A 22,203-nucleotide genomic window follows, 5' to 3' on the forward strand; every position below is an offset into this window, starting at 1 on the left:
TCACTATCCGTGGGGCTTTATTCTATTTTTTCACGCTGTGAACGTTTGCTGGTTGGGGTAGAAGGGATATCGTGAAAACAAATACCTCAACAGTTTTTCTGAAATTGGGCACATTAAGATGCCTAAATGTTAGCCAAATGTTTTGCTGAACTCTTTTTCAATGCAAGAGAGTCCCCCGAAAATTGTCGTTGATCCTTCTTTAATAGGAATGGATAGTACACAAAAGTGAAAGGTGCCTTCACCGGAGCAGTTGAATGTTAAAGGAACCCCCTTCATGGGCGAAGGGATCGCGCCTGACCCCGCCAGACGAAGTGACGCCGACACGCAATAAAAAAACAAACAAACAAAAAATAACCGGTTTATTCCGGGACAACCAAACCAAAAATGGCATTCCCAGAAACAGCAGCTTGAAACACAACGGTCATGAGAAAAACGCCAGCCCGGTGGGTGCCTCAATTCACGCGTGTCCCCCGTACACGAAGGCGTTGGCATCAAGACGCCAACTGTCGGCACTCATTAGCCTCATGACGCGCGACTTGGCTTCGCCTCTCCTACACGCCAGCACCATCTGAATGATTCATAGGGAAGGATATAAGGCGCGTTTTTAGAAATTCCTCACGTATCTGCTCATATAGCGCAGTCGGTAGAGCGTCACGTACCTCCCGTTCAGGCGAAAGTGCTCGAGATGCACGGGATTGAATTTGGGCGCCGCATTTTCAGTTGCACTTTTTCTGGCGACGTCACTTTCGTGACCGAAATGACGTGACTGTAATATTGGTGTACCCTGGCATAAAACACTTTTGTGTTAAATTCCGTTTTTTTCTCCTATTTTATATTTCATCTTCAGGGGTGGGCTACAAGCTGACCCTCGGAAAAGCTGCGGCCGGTTTTAACCTCGCCTACACTCTAGCCCTTGTGCGCAATACGGTGCCACTCGCAACGGTAGAGATGGAGCGGGACAACGACGTGACGTTTGCCCTTCACACCTTCAACTGCGATGGCTTCGAAGGCCTGTTCCGGCAGTTGGAATATGGAGCCGCTAGAATGGGCATCACAGCCATAAGCGTGACGGTTGCTACCATGAAGGATGCCTACGTGAGGTGAGTGGAGGTTTTATAACACCTCAGCTGTATTTGTGCCACGAAGAAACTTTACGTGTTCTTATGATCGCGAGGCTTTATGGAACTTCATACAGCCCCTCTACACTCAAATAAAAAATCTATAATAAAACTGTGGAAAAATTTTTTGAAAAACAAAAAATAAGAAAAATATTTTTTAAAAAATGTCGGAACATGGCAAAAGGTTTCCCGCATGGCATTTCCACAATAATGCAGAGTTCGCGAAGCTTTCACCTGTAATCTTAATAACAGCATAAATTGAGATTATTGGTCGAACGAAATTTTGAAACACTGAAAACATACGAAAAATATAAACAAATTACAGAAAATTGCGAACCGTGACCGCCCAGAATTTTTACAATAGTGTAGATTTCGCGACAGTTCGAAATGTAAGCGTTATAACAGCGTAAATTGATATAATTAGTCAGTCGAATTTTTAAAATAAAAAACAAGAAAATATAGAAAAAGTACGGAAAACTACCAACCGTACAACGCCCTGCATTCCCACAGTAATGCAGATTTTGCGGACGTTGCACGTGTAATCGCTTTGTTAGCGTAAATGAAGGTAATTAGTTGAAAAAAAAATTGAAACAATAAAAATAAAAGAAACATAAAAATATCTTAAAATGGCAAACCGTGTAGCGCCTTGCATTTACAAAATAATGCAGATTTCGCTGAATTTCCAAATGCTACCGTTATAATTGAGATAAGTAGTAGAATAAAAATTTAGAAAAACTAGAAGTAAGAGAAATTAAAAGGAATACTAAAAATGGCAAGCGCCATAACGCCCTGCACTCCCCGAATATGGCCGATTTCCCGATGTTTGAGCCTGTAATCGTTGTAATAGCCTACACGAAGAATATTGGTCAAACAAAATTTTCAGAAACTAAAAACCTAAAAAATTACGGAAAGTGGGGAAGCTTGTGATGCCCTGTATTTCCACAATAATGCAGATTTCGCGAAGGGTAATTGTTATAATAGCGTAAATGGAGACAATGGGTCGGACGGGATTTGAAAAATCTGAAAGCGTGGCTGTAAACAACTTTCATTAAAAACAAAAGGCAGAAGAATTCGACCCATTACTAGACAATTCTCTAAATTTCTGCAAATTTTTTTTTTTCTAGGGAAATTTTCAATAAGCGACTTGAATGTGCGATGTATATATAAAAGCTCTGCAGTAGAGCCTCTAATGATGATGCTGACCTGAATTACGTTCACATATTTATGGGTAGGCCACAGGGGATTCGTTTGGCTGAAGAGCTTGATGCTAAACACTATTCAGGAAAGCCCACCTTAACGAGGTCTGAAGAAGATGACCTGAATTCACGTTCGCAGTTGAATGGGTAGCCGGAACGTGTATGCTAACGGCCACACCATAAAGGGTGCTTGAAGAAGCCTCGATGATGATAATATGACCTGAATTCACGTTCGCAGGTCTAAGGGTGGGCCGCGGGTGAATACATTTGGGAAAAAAACATTAAAGCCGTTCCACGCAATGTGAAAGCTGTCTGAAATGAAGAGCAGTGATTCGCCAGAATGGGCTCTAATACCGTTATCCGCTCTCTGCTACCAGCCAATTCAATTAAAATTTTCTGCATACGCAGTGCTCGCGGGCCCTCTGCCTGAAACTGCGCCAAGGGGAGTTCTGTTCTTTTTGTACTTGCTTTTCCTCACGCATGTTTCGACATTTTACTGTCACTTTTTTTCGCTTACCATTGCAAACACTAACCAAACGAGAATTCCTAACTAAATGAGCGCGGGCGCTGCCGGTTCATCACGTATATGTCGCATCAAATGCACCAACAGTTTTCCTTGCGCTAAACAACTAGGAGATACATGACAAGCGCGAGCTGTTCACGCGTTTCGAACGCTTATGAGTCATGACTGTATAAACCGCCTGGATTTCCAAGCCTCTGGGGTACGCCGCTACGACGGAACACCGTGGTTCTCTACTTGGGTCCAGCCAGCGAGCTACGACGATAAAGCGAGCACTAAAGCGCCCTGCGCTTTAAAGCTGGCGCTTATACACCACACGTTCGTGAGCGTTATCGTGAGTGAGCTCTTCAGCGTCGCGTGGGCACCAAACTTAGTCAGTAGGAAGTGGAGGCTGATTGATTGATTGATTGATTGATTGATTGTAGGGTTTAACGCGCCGACGCAACGCAGGCGATGAGGCGCGCCGTAGTGGAGGGCTCCGGATTAATTTTGACCACCTGGGGATCTTTAACGTGCGCCGAAATCTCGTACACACGGGCGTTTTTGCTTTTCGCCTCCATCAGAAAAGCGGCCACCGCGGCCGGGAATCGAACCCGCGACCTCGTGCTCAGCAGCGCAACGCCTTAGCCACTGAGCCACCGCGGCGGGTTAGGAAGTGGAGGCTACAAGCGACAAAGGCCGCAGTCATCGCTATGCATTGCGCGTTTAGAATCACGCTTGGCGTGTTGCAACTGTGTTTAGAAACAGCACAAATGATTTTTAAAACAACGTTTTACAAATCTAGCTGCTCTACGTTTTGTCATCGCCAGCAATTTGATCCTAATTTTACGGAAGCTGCGCCGCAGCCTTGGCAACGCATCGCGTTACCCGCAAATCCGAGCTCTGCCGCCACTGCGTGTGCTAGCCTCTGGTGATGCCGGCGGCTGGCGCGCGTGCTCTCCGCAGCTCGGTCGCCGTCTCATCACGTGAGATGTCGCGCACCTGGCTAAGAGGAGCGACCCTGTCGCCTTTTCAGTGCGAATTTTGGCATAGATGAGAGCGAGCCGGGGCCGGCGTTGAGCAGGAGCGTCAGGGTTTGAGTTGTCGTCGGCAAGTGGAGTCTGACCACCTAGTAGATATCACCTGGTGAGCTGCCCGACCTGCTCCATTAAGTGTATTTATTCAAGCCTAATCCCAGTTGTGTCTCGCCACCAACCTAGGCGCCGCCGTCATAGCTGGCGTAACGACGACTGTATACCTAGGTGTAATAAGAAGGTTAAATCAAAGGTTAACCGATGAAACCAACACTTAACTCGGCTAAACCAAGCTTTGCACATCTAGGGTTGGATGAGATAAGCCACAGCCATTTTTCAGTTTTACGGGCTGCCAGGGGAAGATGCGATGTGCTGCAGGTTCTCAATTAGACGATGTAGGCCTGTCCCATCTGGGCATTGATTGCCCTTTTTATACCCCGGTTTCTTCTCGCCTTTGTCTTACTGATCTGAGCGTGTTGTGAGCACGTCGGTTTGAGTTCCCGAGAAACATTATGAGAAGAAAGATTATGCAAATATGAGGCGGAAATTCAATAGATAAGTGATATTTGCAGTGGTCTTTAAAAAATGGCTGCAATTCACGCTGTAAAGGTGGTTGGAAATCAAAGCTTCAAACGACACCCACAACAATTGTACATGCGACGTCACTTGAATTCACGCACGTGGCTCTACAAAGAGCGAAACCAGATATTCTCCCACCGTTACCAAGAATTTGCGGGGGTGACCTCCCGAACGCAGCAGTAGCGTCGGCCACGGTCGGGCTAGAGGGGCCCGGACGTATGTCGGGAGAAGGAAAACGGAGACGAGCGTCTTTCGAAGGGTGAGATAACGGAACCCAGCCATAGTGATGTGCTATCTTGGGGCTACACCACCTCGGGACACAAGCGCAGACACCGAAACAATTCGGCATGTGAGCTTAGTGATTCCCATTTATACCGATTTAAACTAGTTAGTTTAGTAAGGTTGAGAATTCCGAGAAAGCTGAGGGAACTTATATAAACGCTATTTATTAGAACCATTTGCTAGTTGCGGGTTTTGCAATACCTGTTAAAACGCAACCCAGTCGGAAATCACCAATTTAGAAAACGGAGTCCCCTTTGTGGCAAGCAGTGCGCAAACGCTAGTGTTTCTCTAGCGGCCAGATGTCTGTATGTGGTCTATACATTCTGTTTTTGCGCCCTGCAAACCCATCCTTAACGGAGGTTTGCCGTACGACCACTTATTACTGCTGGGTTCGGGTTAACGTAGTGGAGCTGTCGAACAAGCTAATCAAACCGTGCAAAGGCACCGCGCAATGGATGCGAAGCTGTGCCAAAAGAGACCCAAAACAACCATCGCTAAAGCAGACGACAAAGCCGTGCCGGCGCCGCGGGTGCCGCCGAGCAGGCACTTCCGCGCGGGTAACGCTGGGTAAATTCGCTGCGCCATTTCTAGTGAACATCTTTTATCAGACTTTGCACATCTGAAAACTGTTCAGCAAAAGTGGTACATTGAGAATTCGATAAATACGTTACTGATGTTGGAGTTGTTGTTTTGGCTAAAATATAGGAGTATATGATGTTGGCTAAAATATAGGAGTATATGATGTTTGGGTGAACAATTAAAAAGTGCCAAAAACGCTAGTGTAACCAAAAACTGAACTCAAGGCGGAACCCCTAGTCGACGAGTAACAAAACCTCCCAAAGGGTAATATGAGCAGAGAAAAAGCGGAAAAATTGATAAGTCAGCAAACCTTCATTTAGTCATGGGAGGGGAGGATACACGAAGGGCAGAGCGGAAAGCGAAGTGGAAGAGACTGTAGAAGCAGTTATGTAGCAGGGCCGGCACCAGACTACCGCCTTTCGATGATATTTGAAACGAAGCGGGAAGACACGAGGCCGACTTTTTGTGTGCGAAATTTCTGATATTGATATAAGATGGGCTTTCTCCGATGGGAGCACTCACTGCTATAAATGTCTTATTCCGATCATCAATGACACCGTTGTTGATTTTAAATTGGTTTGAATGGAGCGATTTCTCGGTTTGCATATTGAGCGTTGTGTCAGAGTCATCTTTTTGTTAAAGTGCATACTGCGTCGGGTAAAAAAGCTTGCTTTTGCCACGGGATTCTTAGCGCTGGTGTTGCGTAAGAATGTTTGTCGCTTGCGTAACTATTATTTGAACCGTGGCTGGGATTTAAGGCGAAAGCTCTACGTTTCTACTGTGCGATAAACTGTCGTCGTTGTCGTTGCAATTTTACGGTCAATAAAAAGACCACTGCTATACAAAGCAAACACAAAGGACACTGTGACCAATACAATTTCAACCAGGGTCTTCGCACGTTGCCTAACATCGAACAAAAATAGTTGTTGCTGTTCTTTAACAGCAGAGCACTGGAGGGGCTCGGCTTGTCGTCGTAGCTCGCCGGCCACCTCAGTCAGACGACGACACGCACACAAACAGAGGCTTCGGAAAGACGCCCGCTTGCCCCTCGGTTCAGCCTTCCGACCAATAGTTTATGGGATACTTGTACAAGAGGTTTATATATGCAGAACCGTTCGAAACTACTGGAACCACAGGCACTTGCTATACATGACCGGCTATTTACTGCGCAGAAAACTGCGGGAACATGTGAGGCGAAATATGTGTACTTGAACGGCATTCCTTACCTTCATTTATTAAAAATGCTTGTTGGGTTCCTTTTGACGATAGTAATCGAAAAAAAAAGTGGCCACCGAAAGAAAAACCACACGTTTAATATGACGCATAGAGGCTTCAGCACGAAAGCAAGGACAAAAAGAACCGTACTACCGCTCGGGATGCTCCAGGCAGAACAACAAACTAGACATAACGACAAGGATGTGGGGTATGCAAGCAGATGGCGCGCCAGCACTGCGGAGGTGGGAACAATACAGTGCATTAGAAAAACTGTGGTCGAATAGTCAAGAGAGAAATGAGATATAGAGGGGAATAACGTGGGGTTGGTAGCAAAGAGCGGAGAATGGGTTACGTGCCAGAATACGGCAGACGACCTTAGTGTTTCGACGAGATTTGCAGTGAAGCAAGCAAATACGCGGCCAACAGAGGCCTCACAAAGATCATCGCTTCCTCTGGCAGACTGTAAACCTCGCGTTACAAAACCGACGTTAATCCCATGGCGCAACAGGGGCACACTGTTCTAATCCTTTCAGGGTCACGGACTTGCATATACGTCCTCTGCAAACACCTTCAAAATGGTCAATAACGTATATCCACGTCATCGCTTGTATGTTTAAAAGTGGCGCCGTTTTAGCCAACGTCCCTTGCTTGCATGCGCTGCCACACTGCGGAAATACGTCAAAATATTTTCTTGAGCCAATGGCTCTTCTTTTTTACTATTTGCTTCAGCGGCGCGCCTGCTATTGCTTGCGCATCCGGTAACCAGGGGCGCGCTGGTTATCGCCCACCAGGCGCCCGGACGCCTCTCGTTTCTTTCGCCTGCCACAGACCACGGGCGCCTGCGAAACTGATGAGGCTCTTTTCTCCTTTTTTGTAATTTATAAGAGCGGTGGGCCGTCTATCGCTCCCTCATTCGGCCACGCGCCCGCGCGCAGCGGCTGGATTCGGTATCGTCCTCCTGGCGCTGCCCGCTTTTTGGCCGGTGAAACTGATGTCTATCTGATTTCGATTCTCTCAAAAGGGGCCGGCTTGTTGTTCTCTCGTTTTAAATGCAGAGCATTTCTTTAACTCACTATGTCACCCGTTCTTGGCGTCCGTAGTTGTCCGCATCGCCGCTCGCCTCGACATGCCCGGCTCAGACGTTTCGCTATCGGTGCGATAAACATTCGATAGCGCGCCCAGGCACGTTTCAAGGACACTCTCTCCCCTCTCTCGGACTCAACGTGCACCGAGGCTGCCATTTTTACTGCTGACGAGCGCTCTCTCGTCAGCAGTTGCCACAAGTGCAACAACAATAACGTAACGCAAACTACTTAACGTCGTGCGCCCCAGGAAATGCTTGGCATTTGATCGTGCCCCTCGCGAGGGGGATGTTTCACTGCGTCTCCATGCGAACAGTTTGCCACGCTTTAGTTTCAGTTCCGTATCTCCCCGCCGCGGCCGTGGAGAGAAGGCGGCTGGCCGCGACTCTCGCCACCGCGGCGCTGCGGTCGCGAGTTGCGCTAGGAAAGCGAGCGTCGTCTGCTAGCGGGGAGCGGATGCGCGTTCCGCTTTTTTATTTAGACTTTTTCTTGTGTTACTCGCGAATATACCACATGTATGTAACGACACAAACGATGTGTTGTCATTTTATGGTCACCAAAAAAATTACGATATTTTTGCTCGAAATACATCCATCCGAATAATTTAAATCAGCGTTATCGGAAAATCGACCCTGGGGGGTCGCATTTGGCGAAAAAAGTCGAACCTCAAAGCACTAGAAGCAAAGTTTTGATGGTCATCTCCGCTTTGATCCGTTGCCACAAAAGATGCCGTTGCTAAGTCGCAAATGCCTACACGATATAGAAGATAAGAAAGAAGTTATGAAATGAGAGATCTGTTACCTCATAATAAAGGTACCCTGCAAAACTTTTGATAAACGCTTTCACTCTTACCTTCGCGCCTGGAAGCAGTACGAATACTACAGTTATCACCAGCACGAAGCGGCACTGCGTGATTGACTGGTCGTACGAGATACGCATTCCGTTTCTGCTTTGTTTTTGTGGCTTTATTTTAAATGCATAGCATTTTAGTAACTCACAATGTCACGCGGCGTTGGCGTGCCTTGTCGTAGTCCGCATGCGCGCCTTGTCGTAGTCCGCAGCCAGGAAGAAATAACAGTTTCCGGCGCCCGGTTTCGAACCCATGACGCCGCGGGCGGAACGCAAGGTGCCCGGCGCACTACCGACCGAGCCACGAAACCGACACAGTTTTCGATGCACCGAAAGCGCCTTATATCCTTCACTCATTTCTCGTTTGTTTCGAAAGCGCCACAAGTTGTCCCGCGCCTCCAAAAGATGGCGACACGGGTCCCGCGATCGAGAGATACGACTTGCCGGCGCACCCCCTCGGAAATGCTGTGCATTTGATCGTGCCCCTCGCGAGGGGGATGTCTTTTTAAAGTTGCTATCGAAAGCGTTCATTGCTGGAGCTGAAGGAAAACGGGCCAACCGCCGCTGAATGGCCTCAGTTACGTAATTCGCACCGTCGAATCACGTCAAGACCGGGAAAGAGAGAGAAATCTTTTGCGCGAGTTTCCAAATTATCTGATGGGCACAGAGGAATAATTTTTGTCTCAAGTACCTTGCGACCCCATAATCTAAGTACTGAGTTTGTTGGGTGACTACGTTCTGCGAGCTTTTAAAATTTCAAAAAAAGTTAGAAAGTGCTGCAAGGTCCCTTTATTGAAAATACAAAGTAATGTATGTAGAAGTTTTCAGGGGCTAGGATGGGACCCTCTCTTGACTACTTTACTTATCCAGGCCAGGCTGTTATTGAAACTAGTGAAGAGAGGACGCAACAGCCCCCCTCGCAAATCTTTGCTTCGAACTTGAGAGCTTTCACATTGAGTGTACCTGCTTTAGTTTTCTTCGTGAAAGAAACCCACTCAGGAGATTGGCCACGAATAGAGAGCAAATAGGGTATGATCGGTGGCTTCCCAAAATTCCAAGAACTACCAATTGGAAACATAGAAGTTGTGAAATATTGCCTGCCTCGTGCTGTAGCAAAAAGAACGAAATCAAATAAGTACATGCAAAGTGGGAATATCGAGAAAATTGCTGGTCAAAGTCGCGCCAAATGACAAACACTGTGCGAGAGGACAAATACACACAAATACAGTGTAATACTAAACAATTTGTCAATATGTTATTCCAGGCTTCCTTTTTTAAAGCACGTAAGGAGTGTTAAGTGCCCGGTGGAACATTTTATTAAGATTCGATATTCCGGCTTTGCATTTGCTTAGTTCTCCCGTGACCTGTCTGCTTTCGGGTCGTCGTCTCTTCTGCTCTTGCGCGCTTTCTTTTCCCGTCATTGTTTTAGGGCCTTTTTCGATCGACTAGTCTGTATGTATTGCCTTCGGGCACTATTGGCTGCGGATAGGTGTGGGCCCCACTGTTAACGCTTCGGTACGTAACATATAGTGTTCAAAATAAAATTTGCCATGGCCTAATAATACTCCTAAGCCTACGTCATCATCATCATCATTTATTGTACCCTTAAAGGCCCCTTGCGGGGTATTACATAAGGGGGGGGGGCGAAATAATAGTACACACATAGCAAGAATTCAGACAGTAATACAGGAACAATTCCGACATACATTCGTGTAAAGAAAGTGAAGACGTACAGGCATGAAAAGAATAAAAGGGGGGGGGGGCAAAACAATAGCACACACATAGCAAGAATTAAGACAGTAAAACATAAACAATTCCGACATACATTCGTGTAAAGAAAGGGAAGACGAACAGGCATGAAAAAAGAAATGAAAAGAGAGAAGGGGGCGGGAGAGATATATGAAGCGATGCGAGAGCTGTGGGCGCACGTCATGTAGCGCTGCAGTTTTTTAACGTGGCATACATTCTTATTTCTTCCCTCGGGTCTGAACACATGGGGTTACAGTTTCACGATAAAAAAATAGTATCCCTCAATGTGAAACCTGCCGGAAGTGCAGAGCAGTGATCGTCGCTACAACCCTTAAGGATCTGCTCCTCTCTGTCTCGCTCCCCTTTTGGTGAAATGAACACAGGTTTGTTCACTCCAACTGCAATACCCCGCCATCAAGTGCTAGCCCGCCTTCTCCTGGGGCAGCTCGCATCGCTTTCTTTAACATTTCTATCTCGTTCTGCCTGCAACAGTTTGAGCGATGCAAGTCACGAATGGAACTTAAGCTTAAGCAGCTCGGCTGTTAAACCAAACCTGTCACCTCTAGCTGTCCCACGCTGGACGGAAAACAAAGCGTAAAAAAGACACACGCCCAAAACATAAAGAAGGCGCCCGAATCCCGAAACTGAGTAATTCCATTCAATCGAAGAAACTTCATTTGCACCCAGTCGAAAAAGACGAAAGAAAAAATTTTTCTAGTTTCGTCGTATTTTCGCGTATCGTACTGTCGTCTTGTCGTATTCTTGTCGTCTCGGGATTCCGGTGGTGTGTCGTGTTTCGTATTCCTGTCTTGACTTTGATGTTTCGTCATCCCGAATTCCTGTCTTTTCGTTATCCTGATGTTCTATCAGTAGTTGCACGCGGTTTGATTGTTATTGCCTATTGTGAAGAGTAACGTAAATGGCAGTGCTGTTGTGACTACAGAAATTGAGAAAATTGAGAATTGTCGTTGAGAAAGTTGGCTTTGCGTGACTACAGAAATGTGTATTCTAACAAAATATGGGTGCGTCGTAAAAACAGGACTCATGTTGTTACAACAAACCTTTTTGTCGTACGACACTATTCCTTGTTTAGTTTTTGCGGCATTCCTGTTGTGGTTTTAGACTGGGGGGAGCAGAAAAAGGGGGGGACGAGGTGCCCGAAAGACCAGCGGCAGCAACGTGGCCGGTGCGCGGAAAGATTGTCATTGTTCGAAAGAAAACTCCAAAACAAAGATTTCTGTGACTACGAAGTTTGCGAGAAAACTGTATAGCTCTCTTTCCTAGCTGTGCGACTGCATTTGAGGTTGCTGTCGAGTTTTTCCTTTTGAGGAAAAATTTCGGGGCTTTCCCTAGATAATGGGGGATTCCGAGAAAGGGGTTTTGTAACACCATTCTCATTTGGCGACATTTCCCCTGAAGCACACAGATACGCGATCAGCCACTACGCCTGATTTTTCTGCTTCTTCTATATCCTTTGCTGATTATCGTAAACATTTATGTTTAGCAGCTAAGAGTTTATTTAAATACATTGCTGTTTAAAACGACACATTTCAAATGAATATTCAAATTCTTTTCGCTCTGACGTCCCTTCGACGTCTGACGTCGAAACTGTACCTTATTCATGTGGGGCTCCGCGCCTGAGAGCACAAAAAGATCCGGGAATGCAATGCATTCGCGGCACCAAAGTCACGAAACTGCCGGCCGGTTCATGCTTGAGGTGCCTAGAGAGTGCGGCTTAGGGCGCGCAATATTTTGACAATTCACCAGCAACCCGCATACAAGCATTCTGCCATCTAGTAAGAAGAAGGGGCCGTTTCTGCCCTTATTACTGCAAAGTCGTATATGTGTACCCCCCCCAGCCCCCCAGTTTCCATTCCGCCGTCATCGATTTACTCGGCGCCGCTCCGGGGCTCCTCCTCACTCCCGCTGACACCTCTTTCACAACTATTTTCCCCCTCGACTCCACCGATGCCCCTTTGGCAAGCTGCACAGTCGGCAGCTAACGGCGGTAGTGCGGTGATCAGATGTTTGTGAAAAATTACCAGAAGCACGGATGGGCGGAGAAAATGGCCCTACGGCTACTGCACTCCATAACATGAAATTTCTGCGCAGGGCGAGTTGCAGCCTTCTCGGTCACGGCGCATTTCGGCTGCGTCTCAGGAAGTGTTCGCGTGATCAGCGAACCTGCTGCGGCGCCCGCTACTCTGCAGCTACCTCGCAGTGCGCCGCCGCCACCGCCCAGCATGTCGCAAATCGTGTTTGAACCTCCCGCGCAAATGTCACGTGGTTCTGATTAGCCCCGCTCAAGGGAACAGCCAACATGTTGCTGCATATCGTGTTTGAACCAACCGCGCAAACGTCACGCGGTTTGGATTAGCGGAGAACGGAACAGCGTCTGGGGAAAGTGTCAGGGAGAGGGCGTTCCTTGGTGGCGGCACATGAAACGGGGGGGAAAGGCCACTGGATGACGCCGTAGCCGCGCGTGTCGTAATGTACTTCACCCTTCGCTAGGCACTCCTCTCCGTTTCTTTCTTTTGCCGCTGCCGCCTTCGCTCACGCGGTTGCGCGGATATAAACAGACGCTGCTCTCGCGATGCTCAGGTAATGGCTGCCAATGGGCTGCCCCCTACAACGACCAAAACCCGCTTTCACCGTTTCCACTCAAATTCACTTCGCCAAGTAGCTGCGGATCCCTCCCGCCAGAAGAGAAAGTTCTCCGGTTGGAACGCCGTCTTGAGCCCATATTTCTTTTTCAGCTTGGAAGGCAGTTCATTTTCGCCGGTGTCTTTCACGCCTAAGTATGCGCAATCACTGGTTGCCGGTTTATGCATGCACGGTTCGAGGGTAGGAAAAGGGGGCGTGCACGCACAGCTAGGCTTCATGCCGCTACCGATGAAATGCCGGTTGTGCTGGTGGGAGATTTAGATGTTGCAATTACATGGCTCACTGCTGTTAGTCGGTCGTCCTCCTCAATCGAGTGGTTCCGGTGTGGGTTGATCTGTTACACAGACATCTTACACACAAAGTAAGATGCGTACGAGGGGAAAGGAAAATAGAGAGCCAGATGTTATTACGCGAGAACAGAGCTCAAAGGCTTCCAGGTTTTAAATCGTTATGGGATGGATACATTCCGTTCGTTTGGAGGAAGAAGAGCAAGAATCGAAGCGTTGGCCCAAATACAGGCGCGAAAGGGTGCAAAAACAACGGAAACCTGCTGGCGCCGCCGTTATCCCTCATGTTTAGCTCGTCGAGTTGCGGCGCATCCTTGCCGGATTAACAGCAAATTGCCCGCTTAAAACGCCGGCGTGAGCCAATATCACTTCCTCAGAGGGCTTTCAGTTTCAGGGGATGTTTCCGACGGCGTCTGTCACTTCTAAGCGCGTGCACATGACCGGTTGCCGGTTTATACGTGTGCAGGTCCGTAGTTGAGAATAGTGGGAGGGAGGAGGGAAGGCGTGCACGCGCAGCTATAGGTTACATGCCCGCACTGATTGATGGCATTTCCGTTGTAATGGTGCGAGGCTTAAACACTGACCTTAAATGGCCCAATGAGACCTTTACGGAGTCATTAGGGGTAGAGCGGATTCTGTTTGTGTGTTAGCTTATGTTGATATCACCGACGCAAAACCCGTATCGTTAAATATGGACGTAAAATAATGCCATGTCACGCAGTTTATTTGGCTGAAACGTGAAATGACGTCATAATTAAAGTTATTATGACAATTGCGGCAACAGTCTGAACCCAGCCTTATACAAATACTAAGATGGTTACGACGTGGGAGGGACACAGACAGTTCAATGTTTATCTGCAAGAACAAAGCTTGGATCCGTCAGAAGTTCATTCAGGAAATGTGCTCCGTCACAAGTTATGATAAACATGTTTTGTTTCGTGCTCGCCATGGACGGCGTCCAGCTTTGCAGGTCACCGTTCTCCACAGAGTGGAAGGGCATTAATTTTTATATTTAAATGATGTTAGCTAAGTTTTTGCTGCATGGAATGATCTCAGTCTCATCGGCTACTCTTTCAGGATACATACAGAGTGGGCATCAGAGGTGACCCAGAAGAAACTCGCAGCGAAAGAAGCAGCGAAAGCAAGTACGTGGAATTTGGTGTGCACGTCGATGTCGATGGAAGACTCGTGGATAAAACTGGTCTTAACTGACGTCGTCATGGAGACTACTCGAATATTTCAATAATACAAGAGTCTCCCCACCTCCTTCTTGCATTTGTTTGGATACTGAGTCTATTAGCAGTTCAAGAACGCGTACTGATTACCACGTATCTGTCGAAGGGGAAAGAGGCCGACGAGATAGTGGAATTGTTCCTAGTTCTTAGCAGTTTCATTTCACAATACGTAAGACTTTCTTCATCATTACTGCCAGCAAAGTTTAAAAAATCGTGTTATATATCTTCTGCAACGCTTTTTGTCAACGTTCCGTGGCCTTAGTTTGCGCCAGTTTTATTATTAGTGGTTAAGAATGACTTCCCCAAAACTCCTTTCGTAGATCCCGGCAGGAAATCTTTGAATACCTTTGATGTCATATATTAGACCATACATTTCCAGTGTACTATGGTGATTTACAATATGCTTAGAAGCAGTCAGTTTTGCTATTTTTCCGTGCGTGCATATATGACAAAATGTAAACCCGCCCACCATAAAGTTGAAGGACGTGAGCTCTCCCAATGAAGGGCGCAACAATACCGACACGCAGTACTAAGAACAATAAACGAGTACCGGGACTATTTGTGTAATGGCTACCAGGGTAGGCGATGCAGGCCATCATTTTTGTACAGCACACCAGGCTTGTGTATGCCAATTTTGCCGAGGTTATGATATGCACTCGTAGTAATGCTTTCTTATGTCCAGATATATCCTTGCTCTTTTTGCGTGCGAACTTGTTGTCTTGGTTTCGGATGTTATACGCAAGTTATGGTGCCTTACAAGTCGTGATGCTTTATGATACCTTCATTGCAGCTGCACAGAGCACGACACCTTCCAGTCTGTCACCCGACTGTTGCACGCAGTTCGTGGCTCTGCTCGGCAAGCGCTGCGCCTACCTCAGTCGCACGAAGATGCTCTTTCTCACCGGTTGGCTCCTGCCGGTGGCCGTTGCTGTTCTTACCGGCATAGCCCTGGAGCGACAACAGGAGTACCATGTCAGTAATACCACTATGGTGCGCATTCCCATTGGCGCGCAAGCCCTTTATGGGCCAGGCGTCCATGCTTTCATGCGACAAGTGGACCCTACCAATTTCTCAGTGAACTACGAGGCGCTCCTGGAGAGCAAAAACATATCAGTCGACCAACTCGTCGACCCTGAAACGGAGCTGCTGGAGATGTTGAAGGAAAACTTCTTGGTGTACGGGCCGCGGTACGCGATGGGAGGAGTGTTTAACGACACAGAGTAAGTGAAATGTGTCTCCTCCATATTACAGATTTTTTTTAATTGACGACAGATCTGCGCAGGTATTTGTGGCGTTAGTATTGCATGCAAAAAACTGCCGACGCTTTTACTGCGCCGGAGTACGTCTGAAAAGTGATCGCGCATGCCTGCTGGCAAGCCCCTAGCTCCCTGTGTCGCTCTCCTCCTTTCCTTCGTTATTTCCCAGGTTTTCGCCCATGCGTAGAACGCATTTTTGTGTATAATGCGTTCGTTTATTAAGATACAGCCAGTTGCTAGTCTGCACCATGCCTGTATAGTCGTCTTATTTTGTGCTCGCTTTCTGCGCAGTTCTTCCTTGTCAATATACAAAATACCTGCAAGTTTTCTTTATCATATTCCAAAAAACGTTACATGATTATTTGGCGCAAAAAAAAACTTAACATTCGCTACACAACACTGCGCGAAAAAAATAAAACTAGCTAGCGAGGAAAATAAAACGCTATAATGTGCTACCCTGACGCAGAATGGAAGCCTGGTACAACCCGATCAGCCTGTTCAGCATTCCTGTCGTTAATAACTTGGCACACACGGCTCTGCTGCGCACGTACTCCGGGAAGCCGCGCTCGACCATAACCACCGACGTGGCCCTGTACGTGTTTTCGGAGGAAGATTTAGCTGAGAAAAACCTTGGCTTGGTTTATCCTTCAGTCCTCAATGATCAGACCGAGCAGCGACTGCGGCAGCTGCAGCGATTCGTGCTCCAGAACTGGCTGTACTGGGGATGCATCGTGACCATCAGCGTGGGCATGACTCTGTCCTCCTTCGTCGTCTTCCCGGCCGCAGAGGCGCACAATGGCGCCCGGGGCCTGCAGCTCATGACCGGCGTTCCAGGTTGCATGTACCTCATGGCGCACTTTCTCTTCGACCTTGTCTTCTACCTTGTTCCTATGGGAGCCATATACGGAACAATAATCTACCTGCAGCAGTTGGCCTTGCAGACGACGTGTAAGCCTCGGCATGTGTGCTGTGAAAAGCGTTTACTCTACACGCGGCTTGTTTGTTTGAGATAGTGCACGGGGTCACGGGAGGCCGGTGGACAATTTTCTGGTGTTTTAGTTAGTTTGTACGTACATTATTGGTCCGGCTTGCCGGATTTCCAGTGGAAAAGCCTATAAAAAATGAACGCACGTGCAAAAGGGTGGAAGGAAAAAGCCCTATACAGACTGGCCATTTAGAGACACCTCAGTTTTGTTCAGTGATTGCTGTAGTAAAGAAATCAGTTCAGTGCAACGCACTTTTTGACGTGGCATTTGGTTATTGCGATGAGCATTTCATTAAATAATAGCCTCTGCAAGGAGGGAAGCGTTATATTACCTGAGACCCATCACAATGAATAAGTGTATAGGCTTTGTGCTGTGTTCAAAGACGAGGGTTTAATGAACGGCCGCGGCGGCCGCTTTTCTGATGGATGCCAAAAGAAAAGCGCCCGTCTGTGAAAATTATGGCTCACGTTGAAGAACTTCGGGTGGTTAAAAAAATATTCCAAAGCCCTCCACTACTGCGCGGGCACTAGACAAGGTGTAGCTACAGCACGTAAAGCATTTTAACTTGGATAAATTAAACCCTGCTCTACTCAGCCTCAAATCTTCTGAAACAGCGGAGATTCTTTCTATCGTGTACGCTCGAACGTAAACGGGCGCTCGCCCGAGACCGGTGCCACCTTCGACGCGCACGTTCCACTATTTGCGCAAGGAAATCGAGAGCTAAACCTCAGCGGCGCGAGGCCTTCTCCTATCTCTATCCCCTGGAGGCTGGAAGAGCAATCGTCTCCTACGAGAGCAGCGGGCCCTCTATCGGTGCCTCTGGCAACCTCCAGTGAGGCAGTTCCCAGGGGCACCGGTAAAGGCCGCCGGCGGGTCTTGGATCGGGCTCCAATTCTTGCCTGACGCAGGACCGACAGCAGGTGGGCGGAAAGGCTTAACCTACGCCAGCCCTGCTAATAAAATAATAGCATGAATAGCGGCGGCTGCAAGAGGGGCACTAGATGACGTATAAGCGAATATAGACGAACTCTAATGCTTCATAAGAATACGAAGTTCCGTATTGGCGAGCCGGAAGAAAAGGAGATACCACCTTACCAAAATGATTTACAGTATATGGCACGGCAGTATTTGCAAAGCTCAGTTGGCGAAGTTCACGAATAGAAATGAAAAGGGCATGTTTGAGCCACTCGATATGTTCATGCGACGTCGTACTGTGCAAGTGATTAGGCGACAAACTCGCAACGGTTCCTCAGGAAACGGAGCAGAAATATTGGTTTTATGATTAAAACATATGCGTGACAGTTGAAATCAATGGTAAAAAGACAGGAACAAACCCTTCCTTCATCCCAGGCAATAAAAGGCTAGAAGAGTTTGGTGAGTGTACCTATCTCGAACTGGTTGTGAGTCCTTATCTAACTCACGTGGTGCAAGGCAGATTTGAAATCTTTTGGCATGCAAGGTACTCAAAAAGCACTGTGAAAATGCACATAAATATACTGATTCTATTGAAAAGAAAGTAGCATAGTCACTGTATTAGGAGGAAAAAGGTAATAAAACCCGTTATAAATTGTTAAGTGCTCAATGTTAACGTTTTGGCTACCAGATATTCAGTCAAACCCGTTTATAGCGAACTGAAATATGCACTGCGATTAGTTCGATATATCCAATAGTTTGATATAGCCGAACCCGCTTATAACGAACCTATTTTACGAGTGCGCAATCCGTGGGAGCCACCCACCACCCTCCCAACTCCGCCATCCCCGCATGCAGAAACGAACACAGTAAATTAGCCATTACCATACACCAAATAATCCATTTATTGCAAATAATAAAGCTACTTTCCGCCTTAGCTGCCTACTTTGCAAAAAAGCGGTGATTTTTGTTTTCACTTTCATTTTTGCGGCTTCAACTAGCATAGCATTCTCTACACGAAACATTGTTTGTACCAGTTCGAGTCCGCGTCCTCCAAAATCTAAAAAAGCATTGGCGGAGCACATCGACTGCTGAAAGCGCTTCATTGTAAGCGTCGGACGGCTTTCACTCGCGACATCATCGCTGGCGAGCTCTTCCTACAGTTCACCGATGCTGCTGTCTTGGTCCGGACTCGCGGAATTTGCGGGTTCCATCGTGAGTCCCGCGCGTCGGAAACAGTTACGGAAAGTGTCGGGCATCACGTCACTCCGTGCGAGGCGCAATGTCTCAGTCGCGGCTCTTGCTCCGTGGTCGTGGCCAATCCACATCTCAATCGCCGCTTCGAGACCATGCATTTCGGCAGCCATTCTAGGCGCGCAGAGTTCGATATATCGGATGTGAACTTCGTTATAAGGAATATTGTCCCCATGTATTTCTGTAACTGAAATATTTTTGTTTGATATATAGCATAATTCGCTCTATCCGGGTTTGTTATAGCCGGGTTTGACTGTAGTGTTGGCCTAACGAAACAGAGAAGGCAAATATTCTCAAAATGCGGCTCTCGACGCTGGCCACGGAGCTCCCGTGCATTGGCTGCAGATCCCGGTGTTTGTATTAAGCCTGTGCTGCTGTTTGTATGAGGAGCCAGTATATGCAGAAGCCTGAATAGGCATTCCCTTATTGCGTAAGCACAGGTGCATCGGACCTGTTGATTGTTTTCGTTTGCGATAGCAGTGCTCGGTGAGTGGGCTTGACCCCATGCGTTTCTTCTTCAAAATGCTTTGATACTGCTGAAGGCTTCTTCCTCCTTCCTCTAAAATTATTCACTTCTACCAAGCGCTAACATCGGGATTTACTAGGTTCACTGAAACCTTAGCTCAGTCGAAGATGCCATTAAGAAGAATGATAAAATTACCGTGTAGATATCCCGTTTCGAAGACGTTGTAGGTCACTTCAAGAGAAAAAACGTAGTAGCGCTCGACTTGTGAGGTAGAGAACGGACGATTAGTGGGCCTACGGGGCACTGGACATGATACAGGTAGACCAGAACCATGGCAATACTGGTAGCACTGTGGATGGATGCGATAAGAAAACTTGGATACAATGAATATATTGGGAGGGCTCAGGACGGAAGCGAATGGGGAGAGTTGTATCCTTTGCGGAACAAAATAGGCTGCTACTGATGATGTCGGATAATATTTATGCTTATCGAAGGGATTTGTAAACTGACTACTACGAATGGATTTCCCCGAAACTTCGTAACACATTCATAGGCGATTGCGCGACAGTAGGGCAAGTACGGGAATGGAACTGCTGTCAGTAGTGCTACGTCCATGGTGAACGTTACCACGCTAGCACCAAACTCTCAACCAAGCTTCTGCCGGAGGTTGCAAAGCATTTATTTCAGAATTGACAAGTGATATCATCTGACTAACCATACAGAAAATAGAGAACCAGTTTTCCGGGTGCTCCCTTGGTCACTCAGCGGAAGCGCAGCTCCTCCAACACCAGGAATTACAACGGGAAGTAATGGTAGCAGTAATAAACTAATTACAGAACCATATTAAAGCACCCGTTTTAAGAGCATAGCCGTTTAGGCCAAGCTTTGTCTGTCTGCAGCACCAAAAATGCTCCTATCCTCAAAAAAAAATGTTTAGGATGGTGCCGGGAACTGAACCAAGGACCGGTATACCAAGAACCTTTCGACCACTCCAAAAGCCGTAGGCTACGGGTTAGCAGCGGCGGGGTGCAATAACATGTGCAGCCACTTGGAAAGAAAAAAACGCTTCCCGAGGTCGGAATCAAACCTCGGTCCTTTGTGTTGACGTAGGCGTCTGCCGGATTGAGGTATCACATTCCGGGCGCACAGCATTTCCTGTGGGTTCGTAGCATGAGCCTTGGCTTAGGCTTTGGCCCCAGGTTCTAGCAAGTGCCAACGTGGTACATTTTGAGAGAGATGTGAAAATCTTCTGACGAAGCAATCTGGTCTTGTCTGGATTGAAGGACTTTAAGCGGCAAGTTCGGAAATAAATGGAAGATGCAACAGCCGGGTCTCCGGCTAAGAGAGAGGGGCGGCCAGGTTTCCTGTTTCTTCATCCTTTTACCAGTAGTGCAAGCGGGGCCAGTATTTTTACGTCATGAGTGGGGGATGTCCCTAGTTTGGTATTCCATGGGCCCGGGGCGTCTGTCTCCCCTTTGCACAAGCCAGACTGGCCCTCAAGCTCCGGGCTGGAGATTTGGGCCTCCCCTTGCCCCTCGCTTTATTTGGACAATGGGCAGTACGTTGGTGCCCGCGCACTGCAAAATATTGTGTTATAGGGTGGCCCGCACGAAGCAGTACTTGCATTTCAAGTCGTACCTTGTTGGGTACATCGTAGGCAATGAGGTTCCATGCAGGAACGCGGTTGTTTATAGTTTCCTGTACAGGATCACTTGCCCTCTATTTATTTTGCGGTTCGGTGATGGACACCTCCTCCTGTTCAATTGCTAGTGCTCCGTAATCAGTATTCCAATACTTTCTGGGCATTGCAATCAGGGCGCGGTCGGCCGGTGTGGACGCCCGGAGAGCGGGTTCTCGTGCCAAGGCGTGCGCCGCCGCGTACCCCGCAAGAGATTAGTCCTTGCGTCAAGATGATGCAGATTTCTGGTGGGTGCCCGATCTTACGGAGGATATTAAACGCTTCCATCAACAGGCGCCCCTTCTCAGAGTTACCGCAGTCTCACTGAGGGGGAGTATGTACGAGACGACACGCTCCCAGCAAACGTAGCCACCAGCGCAATCTCTTCCCGTCAGTCCGTGTCGGCCGTCTTTATAGTCGCCGCAAACAAATCTTTCCAATCTCGGTTGACAACCCTAACCACATGCCTTTTCTTCTCGGTTGCATAGCCACATCCATGAACCTGGCATCTTGGTACTTGCCGTACGCCCTCTCAAAAACCTCCCCTGTACGAACACCTCGTCCCCTGTAGTATTCTAGAGAACTCATCAAGGTCGCAGCTATACCACGAAATGAGCGATAAACGTGATCTCGATTGGTTCTCTCAGGAGTGGCGGGATCCCTTTCTTTTCGCCCTCCGATTCTATTGTGTCAGCGTAGTTACGCCTCCTCATGGTGGCCCCTCGCCTTCCCCGGTGAGTTTTAGGTCTCCCTTACCTCCCCGCCCCCGCGTGCTCCTCTTAAGAGTTGCCGAGTTCCTGCGGGAGCAGTGTCTCAGTCAATGACGTCAACGGAAAACACAAAGCGCGTTTATACGTTATCCGGATGAGCTCACGGAGCATTTTGTTCTCACTATTCTTCAGCCCCAAATAGGTCGTGCCGGACATCGTCCTAGTTTCTAAAGTCTGCGCCAGCGTCAGGGTGGCCTGATCCTTCAGTCCATCCCTTTTACTTGCAACCCTCGTCCCCAGACGACTGACCTTTGTAATTGTTTGGTGCTGCTTCTTGATTGTTGCTGACCTAATGATGTTGGCTATAGGTAAATTGGGTCATTTAAATTTTTGTCAAGGAGATGCCAACAATTGGTCGCATTCTTGCCAGAGTGATGTCCTTTCCAGGGACACATGTTTCTACTGAAATTTTTGTTTCTAAGTGATCCCATCAACCCGCAAGAACGACCATGTCCTCCTCAAAATTCCTATCGATAATACGTACAATGACCTTCTGTCCCACTACACCCTTAC

At 47.6% G+C, this 22,203-nt stretch overlaps 1 protein-coding gene across 1 annotated transcript in view; it reads left to right on the plus strand.

The window, feature by feature from the left end:
* Window positions 1-16,091: 16,091 nt before the first annotated feature.
* The window catches only part of LOC144180044 (ATP-binding cassette sub-family A member 2-like), a 42,190-nt gene continuing 36,078 nt past the window's right edge, over window positions 16,092-22,203 (plus strand). Inside the window, exon 1 of the mRNA XM_077708451.1 lies at window positions 16,092-16,572. Coding sequence (XP_077564577.1) covers window positions 16,092-16,572 — 481 coding nt within the window. The remainder of the gene's footprint in view (window positions 16,573-22,203) is intronic.

Source organism: Haemaphysalis longicornis, unplaced genomic scaffold, assembly GCF_048455015.1.
Source record: "Haemaphysalis longicornis isolate Haplotype H1 unplaced genomic scaffold, Haemaphysalis longicornis Haplotype H1 scaffold_4, whole genome shotgun sequence".
NCBI classification, from domain to species: domain Eukaryota; kingdom Metazoa; phylum Arthropoda; class Arachnida; order Ixodida; family Ixodidae; genus Haemaphysalis; species Haemaphysalis longicornis.